The following is a 23,513-nucleotide window of genomic DNA, read 5'->3' on the forward strand; positions in this document are numbered from 1 at the left end:
ACAAGCAGCAACAGCAGCCGCAGCTCAGATGAGGATGGTGTCAATTTATTTTCTAGTGTTACCTTTTGGTTGCGGAAGGGGTTGTGATTTACTTCTTTTGCCCATGTTTATCCAGCTTTTGGATCAGAGGCTTAATGGAAATTGACACTCGATAAAAGGATATCTGTGATCAGATCGTAGGCCTGTCAGGGTGATGCTTATTGGAATGGTGCTGCGCCACTTGTTTTTATAAGTTATGTTTATTTTATTTGTCTGTGTTTTATAGGCTCTGGAAGTTCTGAGGAGAGTGATGATGATGATGATGGCACCCAACATGAAGCCACCTGGAGAAAAGACCCACAGGTGGACACAGCAACACAGGAGAGGAAGGAGCCAGCCTTTCTGGAGCAGAGGAACCTTGCCACTGCTGGACTGCCTGGAATGCCTCCGACTGGCGCCAAGTTGGGAAGCATCTCTGGCTCCCTGGAATGGGTACGAAGGGGAAAACGTTCCGATGACGAGGAAGAGGAAACCATGAGATCAAAACCCACCAGCCAGAAAGAACCAACAGAGAGGCGGACAAAATCGCACATGAAGCGTTCCCGGAGGAAAAAGGTTGGCACTGAAGACTGGGTGCAAAAGGGGTCACCTAACCGTAAGGGCGAGAGGTCGAAGGGCAAAGAATCTCCCCTCAATATCACTAGCAGTAGCAGCAGCAGCTCAGATGAGGACGGTGAAAGAATTGAAGTGAAAAACTCCCCCTCCAGAAAACATAATGGTCTGCAGGAAAAGAGGAAACCTCTGCACACGACTGCTTTGTTTTCCAGTTTCTCAGAAATGCCTGAGAAAAGGATCAAGCTTTTAAATAATTCTGAATTAAGGGTTCAGAATGCAAAAGTGAAGGACCGGAAGGACGTTTGGTCAAGCATCCAGATCCAGTGGCCAAAGAAAGTTCTGAAGGAGCTCTTCTCCGATTCCGATACCGAGACCACGTCATCCCCACCTGTGGTGCCAGAAGAGGCAAAGCCTGAGGCACCAGCTGAGACTGCCAAAGAGGAGGAGAGATTGCCCCCCATGGAAGTGGAAACTGCACCATCACTTATCTCTCCTGTCAGGCCCAGCGAGGAGAAGCCAACTGAAAAGCTGGACAAGAAGGGAGAGATGCCCAGCAGTGGCAGCAACTCTGTGCTCAACACTCCACCCACCACCCCTGAGTCTCCCGTCTCGGTGACAGTGACAGAGGCCACCAGGCCGCAGCCAAGCGCAGTGCTCCCTCAAACCTTGGCTCCTACTCAGGAGGAAGTGCAAAGTGTTAAGAGTGAGACTGATAGCACCAATGAGGTGGATAGTGTGACTGGGGAGCTGCAAGAGGGGCAGTCGGAGGGCAATGTCTCCCCAACAGGGTTTGACGCCAGCATTAGCTCCAGCAGCAGCAATCAACCCGAACCAGAACATAAAGAGAAAGGTAAGGAATCACGCAGAAACAAAGTCATTCATTCACGACAGAACTCAGATCATTACAAAGAAATTGTGTGTCTAAAAGTGGAGTGGGATGACTCTTGCTTCTTCATAAATTGTTATTTACTCTAATGTCACTCCAGATTTGGGCTGCTTTACAATGTAACTGGTGCCAATGAGACTGCTAGCATCAACACAGCAATTGTGGTATAAATGCAGCTTTAAACCGTGGGATGTAGTGTATTGACTTCACAGGGACAGCATGAGAGAGAATGTTGACATAAACTTTTATATCAGGGCTATTTTCAAAAAAAGTGGTGCCAAGATGTTATAAAGGCTGTTTTCGTGTGAAAGATCTAGCAATCTGTTTATTAAGTCAAGCTGCTTTGGATTGAATTACTTTGATCTGCTTTAATGATCTGTGCACTGAACTACTTTTACTGCAGAAGGGCTTTTCGAAAGCAATACTTCACTCCGAAAAGCCAGCGTCGAATTTAAATTTATGTCAACTTTTTTTCCACTTGTGGACATTCTAGATATTTTGCTGGACTGTAGTGTTTTTTTTAATTTGAAATGTACGCATTGCTGGCAAGACCATTATTTATTGCCCATTCCAAATTGCCCTTGAGAAACTGCTGCAGTCCATGTAGTGTAGGTACACCCCCAATGCTGTTAGGGAGTCCCAGGATTTTGACCCAGCAACAGTGAAGGAACGACGATACAATTCTAAGTCAGGAGGGTGTGTGGCTTGGAGGGGAACATGCAGGTGGTGGTGTTCCCATGTGCCTGCTGCTCTTGCTTTTCTAGATGGCGGAAATGTGGGTTTGGGAGGTGCTCCTGAAGAAGCTTTGACGAGTTGCTGCATTGTTTCCTAACATAGCTTTGGAGATTGAGCACATTTGAGTTACAGGGTTGAACAGTTATAATTTTGTGCAGTTGGTGATTGAGCAGCTTGTGGATGTAATGATGTTTGGGATGTGGGTGCCTGTCTCACTGTGCTGTCAGGGCCAAACCTTCTTGAAGGAAGGATGAGTACCACAGAATGATAAAGCACAAAAAGAGGCCATTCAGCCTATCGTACCTTTGCTGAACATGGCCAAGCTGGGGGTGGTACACACTGTGCTGTGTTTCCCCAACTTGAAATATAGCCTGACCATCAGCTGCTGACATATGCTCACATGGTTCTAGTGACAGGAGTCTAGTTACATTGAGGGATAACATGGTCGTTTCATTGATAGTAACACTAACTGCACACACTAGAACAAGGATTAGTGTTGATATATAAAAATTAAAACAAAATGTAAGTTAAATGTAGTTTCCATGATATGGGAATAACTAATGAAAATATTTCCTTTTCTTTACATGGAAAGGCACATCTGTGACTTTGTTAGTGTTGCAGGCTAGGAGGTCAAATATGCAAAATTTAACTTTCCAGAAGGGACGTATTTGAAATAGTTCTCAGTGCTGACCCTTCATTAGAATGTAAAACTTGCATTTACATAGCACCTTATTACTTCTGCAAGGATGTTAACAGTGCCTCATAACCAATGAGATCCCTATTGAAATATAGTCACTGTCGTGTTAGCAATTACAGCACATCAGTGGCTGCACAGATGTCAAACATTAATCCACATTTAGTGGGGCTGGTCAGGGGAGGGATGTTGGCCCAGGACACCAGGAGAAGATTCAGCTCTTCACACCCCAGACTATCTTTATATCCAGTGGCTAAAGAAAGAACATGTTGAACTGTCGGACGGAGAGAAGAAAATGCCCTGTATGTGCAGCAGAACGTTACTGGCAGTAATACTACACCAGACGTTGTGGTACCATACCGTACAACGGAGCTAGAATTACCAGGCTCTCATTTGTTGTAGAATCTGGAATCCTAATTGGTTACTTTTAAAGTTCACTGGAGTCGACCGTGACTTTGGGACATTTTTTATTTCCATTGCTTCATTGGGGAAAGATGTCAAACGGCTGTCAACTCGCTGTTGAGCCATTGCACACTACCGCACAAAGTCCAGCTTGACCCCCAGTGAGAGAGCATGGGGTTAGGAACCCTGACCTACATGAATCAAACCAGATGCCTGAGCTTATGCATGAAGTTTCGGATTCAATTCACAGACCTTAGAGTTTGTTACTCTCAGCCCGAGTGGCAGTAGGGGCACAAAAGTTGGTGTCTTTCCTCCCTCATCCCAACAACCCCACCACCAGGGTTAGGGAGAGGGAAAATTGGCCGGCATTCTTGCTGTCATGCTGCCCCTGTTGGAAATTGTCTGTGGCATATGATAAATGGGGCCAGGATTGACTTTGGCTTAGATGCATTCTTGTTATCCTGCCAGGAAAGAAGTAATAACTTGCATTTCTGCAACAACTTTCTTGGTCTCAGGATGTCCCAAATTGCTTTAAAGCCAATGAATTACTTTCGAAGCATGGACCTACATTACAACAGCCAATTTGGATGCAGGAGGCTCCCGCAGGAGGCAATGAAATAAATGACTAGATAATCTATTTTAGCAATTTGTTGAGTGATAAATAATGGCTGGGACACTGGGGAGAGCCTCTTTGTGCAGGGGAGTGCAGTGGGATCTTTAACATCCACCTCAGAGGGTAGAAGTAGCCTCTGGCTTGACATCTGATCAGAAAGACAGCACCTCCTACAATGCAGTACTGAGAATCCTGCAATACTGCACTACCACTTTCATCCTGGATTTGTGTGTTCAAGTCTCTAAATGGGCTTTAACCCACAAGCTTCTGGCTCAGGCGAAGGTAGATAAGTCAAATCAAAGACAGTAATTCGAGAGGGTTAATGAGGGGCATGGCACACCAGTGGGGAGGGGAGGGGAGAAGTTTAGCCTGTGTTGGAGGGGATTCTATTTGATAGTGGATGAAGGTCAGAGTATCTGGACCTATAGTAACAATGGTATTAATGAACTGAAGAACTTACCCATTTTGTCATATGGTGCCCAACTCTGTTAAATACTGTCAGAGGTATAATGAACCTAGCAGGTAGCACTGCTTTAGCACTAGTCTCCAACCTGACTTTGTAATCGCTGGTCTCTCAAACGGCTGGTCCTTGTGAGATACAGCCAGCATCTTCACCCTCTATTTAGTTTACCGTGTATGTGAATAACAAATTAATTGAGGTGTTTAAGACGATTAAAAGATTTGATAGGCTAGATAGAGACAAGTTATTTCCTCTGGTGGGAGGATCCAGAACATGGGATGCAAGCTTAAAATTAGAGCCAGACTGTTCAGAGTAATGAGAGAAAGTACCTCTCCACACAATCTGGAACTGTCTCCCCCGGAAAGCTGTTCCAGGTTCGGAGTCAATTGAAAATTTCAAAACTGGGATTGATATATTCTTATTAGGTAAGGATATTAAAGGTTACAGAACCTAGATGGGTAGATGGATTTGAGCAACATGATCTAATTGAATGGTGAACAGCTTTGAGGGGCTGAATGGCCTCATTCTTTTCTAGTGAAGCTTGTAAAAGGTCATGTTGTTTGCTGTTTCATTTTATCATTCTTGGCAGTTATATAGGCTTCTAATCATGTAGCCGCCTTTGCCTCAATTTTTATTCAGTAACACTGCTGTGAAGCGCCTTTTAAATGCAGGTCCTTATTGTTCTGAAACAAAAATAAAAATAGCTGGAAAATCTCAACAGGTCTGACAGTATCTGCGGAGAGGAATACAGTTAACGTTTCGAGTCCGTATGACTCTTCATCAGTTGTTCTGATGAAGAGTCATACGGACTCGAAACGTTAACTGTATTCCTCTCCGCAGATACTGTCAGACCTGTTGAGTTTTTCCAGCTGTTTTTATTTTTGTTTCAGATTTCCAGCATCCGCAGTATTTTGCTTTTTTCTTATTGTTCTGTTAGTTCTAGTCAACATTAATGCTTGGGCTGATATATAGCAAGTAACATTCACACCACACAAATGTCAGGCAATTACCATTTCCAACAACAGAAAATTGATCTCCACTTGACATTCAATGGCATTACCACCGCTGAATACCACACCATTGACCAGAAACTGAACTGGACCAGCCATATAAATACTGTGACTACAAGAGCAGATCAGAGTTTAGAAATCTTGCAGTGAGTAACTCACCACCTGACTCCTCAAAGTATGTCCACCATCCAAAAGGTACCAATCAGGACTCTGAAGAAGAGTCATATGGACTCGAAACGTCAGCTCTGTCTTTCTCTTCACAGATGCTGTCAGACCTGCTGAGTTTTTTTCCAGCATTTTTTGGGGGTTTTTTGTGTGATGAAACACTCTCCGCTTGTCTGGATGAGTGCAGCTCCAGTAACACTCAAGAAGCTTGACACCATCCAGAACAAAGCAAACTGCTTGATTGGCACCCCATCTACCACCTTAAATATTCACTCTCACCACCACTGATGCATAGTGGCATACTATCTAAAAAGATGCACTGCAACAACTCGCCAAGCCTCCATTAACAATGCATTCAAAACCCATGACCTCTGTCTCCTAGAAGGACAAGAACAGCAGGTAAAACCACCACCTGCAAGTTCCTGTCCAAGTCACACACCATCCTGATCTGGAACTATATTGCTGTTCCTTCAGTGTCGCTGGGTAAAAATCTTGGAACTAACTTAACAGCATTGTTGGTGTACTTACAACACCACCTTCTCAAGGGCAAGTAGGGAAGGGCAAGAAATGCTGGCCTTTCCAGTGACTCTCACATCCCATGAATGCATAAAGAAAAAAGTTCAGTGATGTTAGGTGACTGATGGCTTCTCTTCTTGCTCCTGCACGGTTACTTCAGATGTCCCCCATGGACCAAATTTTGGCCTCCTTTTTCGCATCTACCTTGACCTAGTCCTGAACTCTCATCCTTCTCTAGTTTCTCTCCTATCTCCCGTCATGCCCTCTCTGAGTTTATGTTCTCCATGAGACCTACCGCCTATTCCCTCAATCCTATTCCCACTAAACTGTTGATCACTCAATTTCCACTATTGGCACCCATGTTAGCTGATAATGTCTCTTTTAAATCTCTCATCACCTCTCCTCAAAAAAACAACCCTTGATATCTCCTTCCTTGCAAACAACTGCCCCATCTCCAAAGTCCTTGAATGCGTTGTCGCCTCCTAAGTCCGTTCCCATCTTTCCCAGAACTCTGCGTTTGAATTTCTCCAATCAGGTTTCTGCCCCTGTCACAGTTCCGAAGAAGCTCTTAATTCAAATCACATCTGTTAGGATCTTTTTTTTGTATTCATTCGTGCTCAGCGTTTATTGTCCATTCCTAATTGCCCTTGCTGTGCTGTGGAGTCACATGTTGGCCAGACCAGGCAAGGACGGCAGATTTCCTTCCCTAAAGGACGTCAGCGAGCCAGGTGGGTTTTTGCAACAATGGTTTCATGGTGGTCATCAGATTTTTAATTCCAGATTTGTATTGAATTCAAATTTCACCACCTGCCGTGGTGGGATTCGAACCTGGGTCTGTGGAATATGAGACAAGTGACCACAATGCCACCACCTCCCTGTGGTAGAGATCAGTAATGTGTTTATTTTTTTAGAATCTGAGTACCCAGGTAGTTACTAAAAGAATAAAGCCACAAGGCTCCCCGTTTAAACAAAAGAATTGTACTACACAAAAATCAAAGAACATGATCTATAATAATTATACTCTGTCTTAAATAGTCAGTTACATTAAAGATAAAAATACAATAAACTTTAATTTTTACTAATTAAGCTAATTAAATTTTTACTACAATTATTTTTTTTTCTTTCATGGAATGTGGGCATCACTGGTAAGCCCAGCATTTATTGCCCATCCTTAATTGCCCTTGAACTAGTTATTAGGCCATTTCAAAGGGCAATTAGGGGTCACCCACAATACTATGGGTCTGGAGTCACATGTAGACCAGGCCAGGTAAGGATGGCAACAAAATCAAAAATAGCTGGAAAAACTAAGCAGGCCTGACAGCATCTGTGGAGAGGAAGACAGAGTTAACGTTTCGAGTCCGAATGACTCTTCATCAGAAATAAAGAGAAATAGAAATGTGGTGAAATATAAGCTGTTTAAGGAGGGAGGGACAGGTGGAGCTGGATGGAGGGCCAATGATAGGTGGAGGCAAAAGAGAGATTGCCAAAGATGTCATAAACAAAAGGTCAAAGGGGTATTGACGATGGTGATATTAGCTATGGAATGTGTTAATGGTGACATTAAGGGTAGAAAGCAGGATGCGCAAGTGACAGATGGCCCTAGTGGGGGTGGGTGGGGGGAAGGGATCAAAATAGGCTAAAAGGTGGAGATAAAACAATGGATGGAAATAAATTTTTAAAATAATAATAGAAATAGATGAGAAAAGAAAAATATACATATAAAAATAATAATATAATATAAAATGTATATAATAATTATTAGAAAAAAGGGGATCAAAAAGGAGGTGAGGATGGAGGAGAGAGTTCATGATCTGAAGTTGTTGAACTCAATATTAAGTTCGGAAGGCTGTAAAGTGCCTAATCAGAAGATGAGGTGTTGTTCCTCCAGTTTGCGTTGAGCTTCACTGGAACATTGCAGCAGACCAAGGATGGACATGTGGGCATGAGAGCAGGGTGGTGTGTTGAAATGGCAAGCCACAGGAAGGTCAGGGTCATGCTTGTGGATGGACCGAAGGTGTTCCGCAAAGCGGTCACCCAGTCTGCGTTTGGTCTCTCCAATGTAGAGGAGACCGCATTGGGAGCAGCGAATGCAGTAAACTAAATTGAGGGAAGTGCAACTGAAGTGCTGCTTCACTTGAAAGAAGTGTTTGGGCCATAGGACGGTGAGGAGCGGGAAGATAAAGGGGCAGGTGTTGCACTTTCTGCGGTTGCATGGGAAGGTATCATGGGAGGGGGTTGAGGTGTAGCGGGTGATGGAGGAGTGGACCAGGGTGTCCTGGAGGGAATGGTCCATACGGAATGCTGACGGGGGGGCGTGAATGGAAGATGTGTATGGTGATGGCATCATGCTGGAGTTGGTGGGAATGGCGGAGGATGATCCTTTGAATGCGGAGGCTGGTGGGGTGATAAGTGAGGACAAGGGGGACCCTGTCATGGTTCTGGGAGGGAAAGGAAAGTGTGAGGGCGGATGGGCCAGACACGGTTGAGGGCCCTGTCAACCACCGTGGGTGGAAAACCTTGGTTAAGAAAGAAGGAAGACATGTCAGAAGAAGTGTTTTGGCAAGTGGCATCATCGGAACAGATGCGACAGAGGCGAAGGAACTGAGAGAATGGGATGGAGTCCTTACAGTAAGCAGAGTGTGAGGAGCTGTTGTCAAGGTAGCTGTGGGAGTTGGTGGGCTTGTAATGAATATTGGTTTTTCACCCACGATGTTTGATCCTTTTTTGTATTATTCATCTCCCAGATAACTTGATCCCATGATCATTTGCTGGATCCCAGCTGTTTTTTTTGTATCAAATATCGGATCCTAGTTCTTAAAGGGACCACCGCCTCACATAAGATCTAAGGTTTTTTTCACCCAAAAGCAAATGACCATTGCACATTCTATGTGACTGTGACGAAGGTAAGCTTTCCCTCTTCATCCATCTCGACCTATCTACAGCTTTTTACAAGGTTGACCACACCATCCTGCCCCAACACCTCTCCACTGTCGTCCAGCTGAGTTGGACTGCTCTCAGATGATTCCATTCTTATCTACCTAGTTGAGCAGAAATTCCCTTGAATTAAATATTGTGGAGGACTGAAACCATTGTTTTCAGACCTCGATCCAAACTCCATTCCATAACTACACACTCCACCCCTCCTATAAGATCGGAAGACATAGGAGCAGAAGTTGGGGCCCATCGAGTTTGCTTAGCCATTCAATGAGATCATGGCTGATTTGATGGTCCTCAACTCCACTTTCCTGCCTTATCCCCATAACCCTTGATTCCCTTACTGATTAAAACTCTGTCTATCTCAGCCTTGAATATACTTAACAACCCAGCCTCTATATCCCTCTATGGTAAAGAATTCCACAGATTCACTACCCTCTGAGAGAAGAAATTCCTCCTCATCTCTGTCTTAAATGGGCAACCCCTTATTCTGAGATTATGCCCTCTGGTCCTAAACTCTCCCACAAGGGGAAACAAACTCTCAGCATCTAACCTGTCAATCCCCCGAAGAATCTTATATGTTTCAATAAGGTTGCCACTCATTCTTCTAAACGGCAATGAGTACAGGCCCGATCTACTCAACCTCTCTTCATAAGAAAATCCCTCCATATCCAGGATCAACGTAGTGAACCTTCCCTGGACTGCCTCCAATGCCAGTATATCTTTTCTTAGATAAGGGGACCAAAACTGTTCACAGTATTCTAGGTGTGTTCTAACTCGTGCCTTGTATAGTTTCAGCAAGACTTCCCTATTTTTATACTCTATTCCCTTTGAAATAAAGCCAACATTCCATTTGCCTTCCCTATTACCTGCTGAACTTGTATGCTAGCTTTTTGGGATTCATGCACGAGAACCCCAAAATCACTCTGTGCTGCAGCTTTCTGCAGTCTTTCTCCATTTAAATAATATTCCACTCCTCTATTCTTCCTGCCAAAGTGCATAACCACACATTTTCCCACATTATATTCCATCTGCCAGGTTTTTGCCCACTCACTTAACCTGTCTATTCCCTCTGTAGACTCATTGTGTCATCCTCACCACTTGCCTTCCCACCTATTTTTGTGTCATCCACAAACTTGACGATAGTACATTCACTTTCTTCATCTAAGTCATTAATATATATTGTAAAGAATTGTGGCCCCAGCACTGTGGTACTCCACTAGTTACAGGTTGCCATTGTGAAAATGTCCCCCTTATCCCAACTCTCTGTCCTCTATTAGTTAGCCAATCCTCTATCCATGCTAATATACCACCCCAGCACCATGGGCTCTTATTAAGTAGCCTAACATGCGGTACCTTATCAAACTCCTTTTGGAAATCCAAATATATTATATCTTCTGGTTCCCCTTTGATCTATCCTGCTAGTTACCTTTTCAAAGAATTCTACTAGGTTTTAGCCATGTTTTCCCTTCATGAAGCCATGCTGACTCTGCTTGATTATATTATGCATTCCTAAATGCTCTGTTATTACATCCTTTATAATAGACTCTGACATTTTCCCAACGACGGATGTTAAACTAACTGGCCTACAGTTATCTTTTTTTTGGTCTCCCTCCCTTTTTGAATGAGGGTGTTACATTGACAGTTTTTCACTCCTGTGGGACTTTTCCAGAGTCTAAGGATTCTTGGAAGATTACTACCAGTGCATCCACTATCTCTGCAGCTACTTCCCTTTAATATCCTAGGATGCAAGCCATCAGGTCCAGGGGACATATCGGCCTTTAGCCCCATTAGTTTACCTAGTACTTTTTCTCTAGTGATAGTTATTGTATTTATTTCCCTGCCATCCACCCACCCACTCCCCCACCCCCCCCCCCTCCAACTTTTACCCCTTGATTATTTAGTATTTTTGGAATGCTATTAGTGTCTTCTACCGTGAAGACTGATGCAAAGTATTTATTCAACTCCTCTGTCATTTCCTGGTTCCCCATTATTATTTCCACAGCCTCATTGTTTAAGGGGCCTATATTGACTTTGGCCACTCTCTCCCTTTTTATATATTTAAAGAAGCTTTTACTGTCAGTTTTTATATTACTTGCTACTTTACCTTCAAAGTTTATTTTCTCCCTCTTTTTTTTTGGTCACCTTCTGTTGGTTTTTAAAACTTTCCTAATCCTTTGGTTTACCACTAATCTTTACCACATTGTATGTTTTTTCTTTCAGTTTGATACTTTCCTTAACTCCCTTGGTTAACCATGGTTGGTTTATCCCCTTCCTAGAATCCTTCTTCCTCACTTCCTCATCTTTGTTCTGAGTCATGAACAATTTTCTTAAACATCTGCCATTGTTCATCAACCGTATTTTCTGCTAACCCCCTTCCCCAGTTCACTCCAGCCAACTCTGCCCTCATTCCTTTGAAATTACCCTTATTTAAGTTTCCAACCCAAGTTTCTCACACTCAAACTGAATGCTAAATTCCACCATGTTATGGTCACTGTTTCCTAAGGGATCTTTTACTCTGAGATCATTTATTAAACCTGCCTCATTACACAATACCAGATCCAAAATAGCCTGATCCCTGGTTGGATCCACAACATTTTGTTCTAGGAAACTGCCCCGAATACACTCTATGAATTCTTGCTTGTGGCTACTTCTGCCAATTTGATTTTCCCAATCTACATGAAGATTAAAGTCACCCATGATTTAATATACTGACTTTTTTTACATGGCCTCATTATCTCCTGATTTATTATCTGTCCTACAGCATAGCTACTGTTAGGGGGCCTATATACTACTCCCACTAGTGTCTTCATCCTCTTGTTATTTCTTACCTCCACCCATATAGGTTCTACACTTTGTAATCCAAGATAATTTCTTGCTATCGTACTTATTCCATCTCGTATTAACAAGGCTACCCCAGCCACCCTTTCCTTCCTGCCTGTCCTTTTGAAAAGTTACATACCCCAAATCCTATTGAATCAGTAATCAAGCTCCTATTACATTATAGTCATTTGCCAACTGTGTCAACAATCGTGATCCAGTAAGAATGTAATAGCATCCTGATTATTAATGTTAACCAGAGTCCAAACACGTTAATAATCACCACCCCCCACCCAACAAATCCTCGCACCCCTCAAAAAATTTCACTTTGGGATCACATGAAGCTGAGTCATTAAAATGGGGTCACACCGGGTAAATGTTTGGGAAGCACCGATTTAATCCAACCCTTTTCTGCACTTTAAATACACTTATCTCATTGGTAATCTCATCATTCAATGTCACATCTCCTCCTGGCAACAGTCTGAGATTAAGCCAGTCTGTTCACAAACTTGATGTCACACTTGATCCAGAGATGAGTTTTCAACCTTGTATTCCTGTCTATTTCCACTTGTGTAACAATGCGTCTGTTTTAGGTCATCTGCTGCTGAAAGCCTCATCCATCTCTTCATTACCTTGAGACTTGACTACTCCAATGCACTCCTAGCTGGTCTCCCACATTCTACCCTCCATAAACTTAAGGTCATCCTTACTTGTAGGAAGTCCCGTTCACCTGTACTCGCTGACCTACATTGATTCCCAGTCGAGCATTGTCTGGATTTTAAAATTCTCATCCTTGTTTTCAAATCCCTTGGTAGCCTCACCATCCTTATCTCTGATCTCCACCAGTCCCACAATCCTTCGAGGTATGTGATCCTCTAATTCAGGCCTCTTGAGCATCCTGAATTTTAATTGCTCCACCAATGGTGGCCACACCTTCAGTCGCCTAGGCCCTACGTTCTGGAGTACCCTCCCTACATCTCTCCTCCTTGCTTAAGGTGATTAGCCATAAGCGACCATGAGAGACAAGTGGTTATGTAGCTTGAGGGGCACCACTCAGCATCAAACATGGGGCAAGGCAAGGAGGCAGCCCTCCGTGAACTATCACAGCCGGTACGGGGATTGAGCCCACGCCATTGGCAGCATTCTGTACCACGCCATCTAGTGAACAGAGCTAACTGACCTCCAGACCCCTTTAAGACATCCCTGAAAACCTACCTCTTTGACCAAGCTTTTAGTCATCTGACCTAATATCGCCTTATGTGGCTCAGTGTCATACTTTGTTTTATAATGCTCCTGTAAGCAGCTTGGGATGTTTCATTCCAGTCAAGGTCCTATATAAGCATAAGTTATTAATAATTTGATGAAAGTTTGAATTGGAGTAGAATCAGTCACTGCTAATAATTGTAGAATGTTAATGTTTCCAATAATATGAGCATTATAAACACACCTGGAAAGAAATAAGACAGGAAAAGTTTAAGAATGCATTTGTGTGCAGGTTTGGATTTCTGTATCTTGCTTTCTATGCATCTTGGTGAATAAATGCCGCCACGTGGTATTTAGTGGTACTGACACAAAGCCAGAAAAATCCCACGTTTCTGTCTTTTGTTCATAGAGTGTCGATATCTCCCAATTTAAAGCACATTCTAATAGTACACTTTAATTTTAGTGTGGTTGGTAACTTAGCAGATGACCTAAGAAGAGCAATGTTACAGAAGTGGAAATAGACAGGAATATGAGGTTGAAAACTCATTTCTGGATCAAAGTATGACATCAAGATTGTGAACAGACTGGTTCAATCTCAGACTGTTGCCAGGAGGAGGGACAGAGTGTGTAGTTACGGAATGGAGTTTGGAGCGAGGTCTGAAAACAATGGTTTCAGTCTTCCCCAATATTTAATTGGAGGGTATTTCTGCTCATCTAGATAGATAAGAATGGAATCATTTGAGAGCAGTCCAACTCAGCTGAACGACAGTGGAGAGGTGTTGGGGCAGGATGGTGTGGTCAACCTTGCCAAAGGCTGTAGACAGGTCAAGAGGGATGAAGAGGGAAAGTTTATCTTTGTCACCGTCACATAAGAAATAGGAACAGGAGTAGACCATTCGGCCCCTCGAGCCTGCTCTGCCAGTCAATAAGATCATGGCTGATCATCTTGTGTTTCGATTTCCACATTCCCATCTGACCCTGATAACCTTTGATTCCCTTGCCTAACAAGAATCTATCTACCTCTGCCTTAAAAATATTCAATGACCCCCTCCTCCACCACCTTCTGAGGCAAAGAATTACAAAGTCGCACAATCCTCAGAGAAAAACATTCTCCTCATCTCTGTCCTAAAAGGGCGACCCCTAATTTTAAAATAGTGCCCTCTAGTTCTGGACCCACCCACAAGAGAAACATCCTTTTGACGTCCACCTTGTCAAGGCCGTTCAGGTACACTTCAATCAAATCACCCCTCACTCTCCTGAACTCCAGTGGAAACAAGGCCAATCTGCCCAACTTTTCCTCATAAGACAACCCACTCATTTCAGGTATCAATCTAGTAAACCTCCTTTGAACTGCCTCCAATGCATTTACATCCTTCCTTAAATAAGGAGACCAAAACTGCACACAATATTCGAGGTGCGGTCTCACCAATGCCCTGAATAACTGAAGCATAACAAAATACTTTTATGTTTAATTTCCCTCGTAATGAAGGATAGCATTCCATTAGCCTTCTTAATTACTTGCTGTACCTGCATACTAACTTTTTGTACGAGAACACCAAGATCCCTCTGCACCTCAGAATTATGCAGCTGTTGTCCATTTAAGTAATACTCTGCTTTTTTATTCTTCCTGCCAAAGTGAACATTTTCCAACATTAAACTCCATTTGCCAGATCTTTGCCCACTCACTCAACCTATCTATATCCATCTGCAACCTCCTCATGTACACTCCACAGCATACTTTCCTACCTATCTTTGTGTCATCTGCAAATTTAGCTACCATGTCTTCACTCCCCTCATTTAAGCCATTGATGTAAACCATTAAAAGTTGAGGCCCCAGAACAGACGCCTGTGGGACGCCTCTCGTCACATCCTGCCAATTGGAAAAAGACCCATTTATACATACTCTGTGCTTTCTGCCAGCCAGCCAATCTTCTATCCATGTTAATATGTTACCCATTCCACCATGCGCTTTTATTTTCCATAATAATCTTTGATGTGCCACCTTATCAAATGCCTTCTGGAAATCCAAGTGCAGTATGCCTACAGGCTCTCCTTTATCCACTGCACATGTTACTCCTTCAAAGAACTCTAATAAATTGGTTAAACATGATTTTCCTTTCACAAAACCATGCTGACCAATTGCCTTGAGCTCTTCTAAGTGCCCAGCTATAACTTCCTTAATGATTGATTCTAATAACTTCCCCACGACAGAGGTCAAGCTAAGTGGCCTACGGTTTCCCTTCTTGAATAGCGTGGTTATATTTGCTACTTTCCAATCTGATGGAACCTTTCCAGAATCTAGCGAATTTTGGAAAATTAACACCAGCGCATCGACTACTTCATTAGCCACTTCTTTTAAGACCCTAGGATGTAGTCCACTGGGACCCAGAGACTTGTCAGCCGCAGCTCCATCAATTTGCTCAGTACCGTTTTCCTAGTGATTTCAATTTCACCAAGTTCCTTTCTCCCATTCACCTCCTGATTTGCAGCTATTACTGGAATGTTTTTTGTATCCTCTATAGTGAACACAGAAGCAAAGTATTTGTTCATTTCTTCTGCCATTTCCTTTTTATCTACTATTAACTCCCCACTGTCACTTTCTAGAGGACCAACTTTACTTACCCTTTTCCTTTTAAGTACATCTTGCTATCTGTTTTTACATTTCTAGCTAGCTTCCTCTCATACTCTTAATTTCTTTCTCCTCATTAACCTTTTAGTCATTCTCTGCCATTCTTTATATTCTGTCCAATCATCTTTGTGAAGTTGTATGCTTTTTCCTTAAGTTTGATGCTTTCCTTATTATCTCTAGTTAACCATGGATGGTGGGTCCTCCCCTGAGAATTTTTCTTTATCAAAGGAATGTACTTATTCTGATTACTCTGAAATATCCCCTTAAATGTCTGCCACTGCTTCTCTATTGATCTATTCTCTAGCCTAGTTTCCCAATTCACTCCAGCTAGCTCAGCTTTCTTCCCCACATAGTTGCCCTTATTTAAGTTTAAAATACTAGTCTTGGACCCACTCTTCTCCCTTTCAAACTGGACATAAAATGCAATCATATTGTGGTCACTGCTACCTCGGAGTGCCTGACTCTGAGGTCATGAATTAATCCTGTCACGTTACACAATACCAAGTCTAATATAACCTGCTCTCTGGTTGATTCCAGAACATGCTGCTCTAAGAAACTATCTCGAAAGCATTCTAAGAACTCCTCATCCAGGCTACTACTGCCAATCTGATTTTTCCAGTTTTTGTGTCAATTAAAATCGCCTATGATTATTGCTGTCCCTTTATCACAAGCACACAATATTTTCTGATGAATATTTTGTCCTACACTGTGGCTACTGTTAGGGGGCCTGTAGACCACTCTCCCTAATGACTTTTTCCCCCTACTATTCCTCATCTCCACCCAAACCGATTCCACGTCCTGTTCTCCTGAACCAAGGTCATCTCTAACTATTGCACCAATGTCCTCTTTGATTAACAGTGCTACTCCTCCACCTTTACCTTGCTTCCTATTCTTATTGAATGTCATGTACCCTTCAATATTAAGGACCCAGTCTTTGTTGTCCTGCAGCCAAGTCTCCAAAATTGTTATCAGGTCATATTTATTTACTTCAATGTGGGCCATCAATTTATTTACTTTGTTATGAATGCTATGTGTTTTTAGATAGAGAGCCTTCAGTTTTGTCTCTTTGTTACCTTTGTAACATCTAGTCTTGACTGTTGATGTATTCTTAGGGTTGTTCTTTGTCCCATCCTGCCATTTTCTGACCCTCATTTCTCATTTTACTATTTTGGTCTCTCGTCTTGACTTTACACCTTGAATTACTACCTCTACCCAAGTTTGATCCCTCACCCCTCTTGTTTAGTTGAAAGCCCTCTCTACTTCCCTGGTTATGCGATTTGTGAGGACACATCATCCCAATGGTACAGCCCCCACTTTACCCAGCACTGATACCAGTGCTCCATGAACCGGAACCCATTTCTCCCACACCAGTCTTTGAGCCACGCGTTTGTCTCTCTAATCTTATTTGCCCTATGCCAATTTGCACGTGGCTCAGGTAATAATCCAGAGATTATTACCTTTGTGGTTCTGCTTCTTAATTTGATACTTAGCTCCTCATACTGACTTTGCAGAACCTCTTTCCTAGTTCTACCTATGTCATTGGTACCTACATGGACCACAACAACTGGATCCTCCCCCTCCCACTGCAAGTTCCTCTCCAGCCCTGAACAGATGTCCAGAACCCTGGCACCAGGCAGGCAACAGAGCCATCTGGACTTTCGCTCTTTGTGACAGAGAACAGTGTTAATCCCCTTCACTTTACTATCCCCTATTACCATTACATTCCTTTTGGTTCCCCCTGCTTGAATGGCTTCCTGCACCACAGTGCCATGGCCAGCCAGCTCATCCACCTTGCAGACTTTGCTTTCATCCACACAGGTTGAAAACCTGTTTGACAATTGCAAAGTCTGAGGCTCCACCCTACTGCCTGCTCGGTCTCATTAACTGCCTCACTGACAGTCACATCCTCCTGTCCCTCACTGCTGACCAAAACAGATGAACTTATTCTAAGAGGTGCGACTGTCTTCTGGAACAAAGTATCCAGGTATTTCTCCCTCTCCCTTACATTGCGTAGTGTCTGCATTTCGGCTTCCAGATCAATAATCCTGATCTGGAATTCCTCAAGGTGCTTACACTTCCTGCAGGCGTGTTTGTCATGGATCGCCTTGGCGTCCAAAAGCACCCACAACTCACAGCTGTAACATAACGCCTGTCCCGTCATTCCAACTTACGTTATTTAGTAATTTACTTTAATTACTTTCTTCCTATGTATGCTACAATTTGTGTTTATTGAATGCTAGCACACTGACAACTAACGGTTATATGCTTCTTAACTACAAGGTATGTGTTTTAGATATTTGTTTAAATTCCTTTATTTATCTTTATTGTTTGATTTTAATCTTAAAGTTTTCAAATTTTGGTTTATTATTTTAAAGTTTTAATTCTTTTTATTTAAAGATCAACCTTAACTCGCCCCTTAACTCGCCTGTCCTAAGCTGGTTTCTCACACACTGTCCCTTAGACTGAGCACTTACCGGTCAATCAACTTACTAGCTTCCTGTGATGTCGCAGTTGCTTTTTTTCTTTTTCCCGGATTGCAGTTTCGCAGCAGTTGAAAGAGTGAAACAGCACGCAGCTCAGCTCCTGACTGCCTCCTGCAGGTCTGCTCTGACTCCCAGCAAGGTACCCAACCTGAAGCCCCCACCGCTGTCCACACTCTTTCTCCTGCTCTCTGTGCCCTCACCAAACGGAAGTCTCCGCCGCTCTCTGCTCGTTTTTTAAATAGAATTCACGATGGTCCATTTGCTTTGGGGGAAAAAATTCCTAAATTTTAAGTGGGGTGTGGTCCCTTTAAGAACTAGAACCTGATATCTCATACAAAAAACAGCTGAGTTCCAGTAAATGATCATGGGACCAAGTTGTCTGGGAGATGAATAATGGGAAAAGGAGCCAACAATCGTGCTGCTGCCATTTTTGTTTCAGTGCAGTTACTGAACATGCTCAGTCTTTTTTAAAAACATACTGCTGCTCGCCGCCTCCCTCCCTGGACCTCCCGCCCGCCGCCTCCCTCCCCAGACCTCCCGCCCGCCGCCTCCCTCCCCGGACCTCCCGCCCACCACTTCCCTCCCCGGACCTACCGCCTGCCGCCTCCCTCCCCGGACCTCCCGCCCACCGCCTCCCTCCCCGGACCTCCCGCCCGCCGCCTCCCTCCCCGGACCTCCCGCCCACCGCTTCCCTCCCCGGACCTACCGCCCGCTGCCTCCCTCCCCGGACCTCCTGCTCCCACCATCGCAAAATAGGTTAGTACCAAGACTATCATTCCACCATTAATTACAACATACTACACGATGACCCAAAGAATAAATAAAGTGGCTAAGAGTCATTTTGAAAAGTTAAAAGGGGATATTAATTCACTGGGTCAATATAACATCAGCTTTTAAAAGAAGCAAAAACATAAAAGATTTGTTAGTGAGGAGAATTGGGACACAAGCTACCCCACTTCACAAGCCTCCTCCCCCTCTACTCACTCAGCAACCCCACAGCCCAACCCTTGCAGTATCTCTCACTCTCGCTAACCCTGCCAGAGTCTCTGTGTATCCCCCTCTCTCTTCCTCACCCCCCTTGGAGCCTGTGTGTCTCACTCCCTCGCCCCCTTGGAGTCTCTGTCTTTCTCACTCGCTCGCCCACCTGCCCGCTCGGTGTATCTCATCGCCGCTGCTCCAGCTCATGCATTCAGTCCCCGTCACCACCACCTAATGCCACTGACGCTGGGTCACTTGTTGCTACGAGTTGTGGTTCTGAAATGTTTTTGTTAAGTTCTCAACCACCGAACCCATACAGAGTTCGGCCTTGGCGTTTCAGGGCATAGACCACATCCATGGCGGTAACAGTCTTGCGTTTAGCGTGTTCCGTGTAGGTGACCGAGTCTCGGATTATATTTTCCGAGAAAACCTTGAGAACCCCGCGAGTTTCCTCGTAAATGAGGCTGGAGATGCGCTTAATGCCCCCACGACGAGCGAGGCGGCGAATAGCAGGTTTAGTGATTCCCTGGATATTATCTCGAAGGACTTTCCGGTGCCGTTTCGCACCCCCTTTACCGAGACCTTTCCCGCCTTTGCCTCTACCGGACATCACACCCGGTTCTGGGACCACGGGTGCTAATGGTTTGTTGATTATATTGTTAAAGGTACACAGGTGATGGACATTGTTTGATTAGGGGCTAGGATCACATAAGAGAGAGACAGCTGGGGCACTGGGTAGTGGTTAGGAGGCAGACATCTGTATGGGTGCATCCTGTGAATAAACCTGCCATCAAGGAAAAGAACTGTGTCTTGTTTTGTACTTCACTATGTGGCTTGGATCCCGTAAGCACCCAGGAGCAGGAAGTCGTGGCTTGCTGTGGAGTTGGCCAACTTGATACAGGCACCAGGAGGCCAGGGATCAGTGACTGGGATGAGGGGGCCTGGGGTAGTCTGGTTGCTGTCCCCTCCCTCGGTCTGTCCGGGAGCAGCAGCTCTGGGTTCAGTGTGGATGTCTTTGGGGTGAGGGTAGATGTGTTCCCAGTTACTGCCTCCCTGGCCAGGTTCCATGTGGTTTGGATCCGAGCTGCTGCTTTTTAGTCTATCTGCATTATGCACCGCCATGTACTTTCCCACTGCTCCTCCAATTGCAGGCTGTTTCACTTCCTTATTTGCTGCTGATAGGCTCAATTGCAGCTCTCGAGAGAGAGCCTATCAGCAGCAAGCATGGGAGCGAAACAGCCTGCGATTGGAGGAGCACCTCCTCACAGACTCTGTCACTTCCGTGTATGGGGGTGACTTTCCTCTCATTGGTCACCCCATGATTGAATTTTCCAAGGCTTTCAAGGGCGAATTCACCTGCTGCCCTCATATTTTGAACCCTGTTTTACCTCCCTTCTCCACTGTTGTCTCACTGTTACAACCAGCTAATTGGTATGAGCCCCATTGAAACTAGCACCATGGTTTAATCTTGGTAAATGTGGAACCTGAACCTCCAAATTTAATTTCACAGTGAGTGCGAGTGGGGAAAAAAGCAAGTAAGACTTGCATTCGTGTGGTGCCTTTCACGACCTCAGGACAGCCTAAAGTGCTTCACAGCCAAAGAAGCACAGCAATGTGCCAGTATTGAGGGAGTGTTGTACTGTCAGAGGTGCTGTCTTTGGGATGCAATGTTAAACCGAGGCCTCATTTGGCCTTTGGAGAGGATGTAGAAGATTCCATGACACTATTAGAAGAAGAGCAGAGAAGTTCTCCCCGGTGTCTTGGCCAGTATTTTTCCCTCAAGGAAACATCACTAAAAGCAGGTTATCTGGCTATTCATCTTGTTTGCAGTGTGTGGGATCTTACTGTCTGAAAATTGGCTCTTGCCTTTCCTACATGACTACATCTTCAAAGTGATCCATTGGTTGTGAGGCACTTTGGGACATCCTGAGGCTGTGATAAATATCTGAAAAGACTTTCTGGGTTTGGGAAAGAGTGGACAGAACTGAAGATTTGCAATATTGAAATGAAAACGTAAATGCGCTTCATACACTGAACATACCTGCCTTGGCCAGAAATCAAAGCCCATAATGTGGATGGGCGAGTTAACCAGCAGTGGAGAGCTGCTCTGCACTCTTGCAGTCCTCCACCTTTCCCCCAGTTTCATTCTCCATCTTGACAGATTTTCCATGTTTCCCTTTCTTGTGCTATTCTCCTGTTACCAATTCGGACTGCTCCAGATACGTCTTGTATCTGTACTTGTTCCATTACCACCCCCTCCTCCCTTCCACCCTTTTGTAATTCACTTTCTCCTGCCCTCCACCCTATCACAGACTTTCCCTTTTGTTCTTTCCACACCTCCTGCTTTTTTCCCTTTCCGTTGCACTTGCTCAAAAACTGTTCAATATCTAACATCTTCCCTTTCTGATGAAAGATCATCAATTGAAACATGAACTTTGTTTCTCTCGCCGCACAGACCTGCTGAGTGTTTCCAGCATCTTTCAGAATTCCAGCATTCGCAGTATTTTTACCTTTGTGAGCTATTATCTTTAATTTGTGCAAACCCAAAGCCAACGTAAAGAATACTGGGTGTCAAGGAGTGGATGTTTCCTGGAGAAGGTCACGTTGTAAAGGCTTGTGGGGAAGGAGTGGAGACTTGCTGATCAAAGTATAGTGTGGCGTGGCTGGTTGTGAAACATAAGTACCAAATGGCCTGTTTCTGTGCTGTAAATTCTATGTAGTTAACCAGGGTGCCCTCTTGTGCAAAGACTGTGATACAACTGGCCCTACTCAGATCCAATCTGTCAACATCGTGCTCCTGTGAAATGTCAGGTTTTATCATGTTTAAATGTAAAATGCTAGTGTTAGACATTCAAGAACAGATGGCCCATTAGTGTAATGTGATTAGGTTGGAGTGATGCAGGCTGTACTTGCAGTAAACTATTGCAGTTGCCAACCATTTTTGTCCATGTTGTATTCAAGGTAGAAAAGATGAAACAAACTCAGAGATTTATTCAAGGCTTTAAAAGTTAGGATAATGCTGTTAACCTCCATTTGATTTTGAGTTATTTTGATCTGAAGTATGATTTCAATTTTTTGTTCCTTTCCAGCTGCTACTGGTCACAAAAGACCAAAAGATGCTCAGGGAGGAAGTTCAACCAAGAAGCAAAAACGCAGTCACAAACGTTCAGGGATTAACAATAAAAAGAAAAGTCGGACAGGTGAGGCCCTTAATACCACTCATGTTCAGCAGTTTAATGTGGTCATGCATGTATGTTTGTGGGGCATATTATGTGTTTTCTTTTCCCTTGACTATGAACACTCCCAGCCAAGAAAGAAACCTGCTCTCCTGCATCTGCAACAGGTATTACAGCAGCTCAGGATCATTCTTCCTAATGATTTCCTTCTCCCCTTTCCTCATCCTCTCTCCTCCTCCCAAGCTGGAATGCCGTTTGCACCCCCCAGAGACAGAATAATTGACACTAGCAGTTGTTCAGCTGATGAGTCTCTGAGCTTTGGAATTCTGTCCTTAAACCTCTCTGCCCCTCTACTTCTCTCTCCTCTTTGTAAGAAGCTCTCTAAAATCTACCTCTTTGAGCAAGCTTTTCCTTACCTGTCCTAATATCTCCTTATGCGGTGCAGTGTCAAATTGTGTTTGCTGATGCTCCTACGAATCACCTTTGGGAAGTTTTGCTCTTTTAAATGTGCTATATAAATCAACGTTGGTGTTGTTTCTATGGGCAGAATTTTCCCGTCGGCACTTTGGGGGCGGGGCCCGCTCGCCGACGGGAAAATGACGCGGGATGACGTCGGGAGGAACCCCCGACGTCATCCCGGTCCATTTAAATATTGAGGAAACTCTTTCGAGTTACCAACAGTCACAGATTGCAACTTCTTTCGAGTACAATCACAGTTCTTGGTTTTCCGGGAGTGGGACATGAACCCACAACCCTCTGATTCAAAGGCGAGGGTGCTATGAACTGAGCCACAGCTGACACCTCCTAAATATTGAGGAAGGCGGGCGGACAGCGAAATCAGCTGTCCACCCACCGACCTGTCCATGGCCAATTAAGGCCATTGACAGGAAAATTAAGCTTGTTAAATGCCCTGCCAGTCCAACAAGGCTGGCGGGCAGGCCAGGAGCCCCAGCGGGCTTCTGATAATACATGAAACCTCATCCACTGGCGGGATGAGGTTTCATGACCGTTTTTAAAAACTTCAATAAAGTTTGTCCTTCTTATTAACATTGTCACATGAGGGGGACATGTTAATTTTAATATTTTTCTATTTTTAAAGATTTTTATACTGTCAGTAATCTCCCTGAGACAGCACTTAGTCTCAGGAAGATGTGCGCGAAAGAGCGCACTTTGACAGATGGGGAATCCCTCCCCCCACATAGAAAGCGCATAGCG

General features: G+C 44.1%; 1 protein-coding gene across 1 annotated transcript in view; it reads left to right on the plus strand.

Moving 5' to 3' along the window:
• The window catches only part of arid4b (AT-rich interaction domain 4B), a 177,516-nt gene that overhangs the window by 140,096 nt on the left and 13,907 nt on the right, over positions 1-23,513 (plus strand). Inside the window, exons 21-22 of the mRNA XM_078541697.1 lie at positions 266-1,444; positions 22,212-22,322. Coding sequence (XP_078397823.1) covers positions 266-1,444; positions 22,212-22,322 — 1,290 coding nt within the window. The remainder of the gene's footprint in view (positions 1-265; positions 1,445-22,211; positions 22,323-23,513) is intronic.

The sequence above is a fragment of the Cetorhinus maximus genome, chromosome 5 (assembly GCF_964194155.1).
Source record: "Cetorhinus maximus chromosome 5, sCetMax3.hap1.1, whole genome shotgun sequence".
NCBI lineage: Eukaryota > Metazoa > Chordata > Chondrichthyes > Lamniformes > Cetorhinidae > Cetorhinus > Cetorhinus maximus.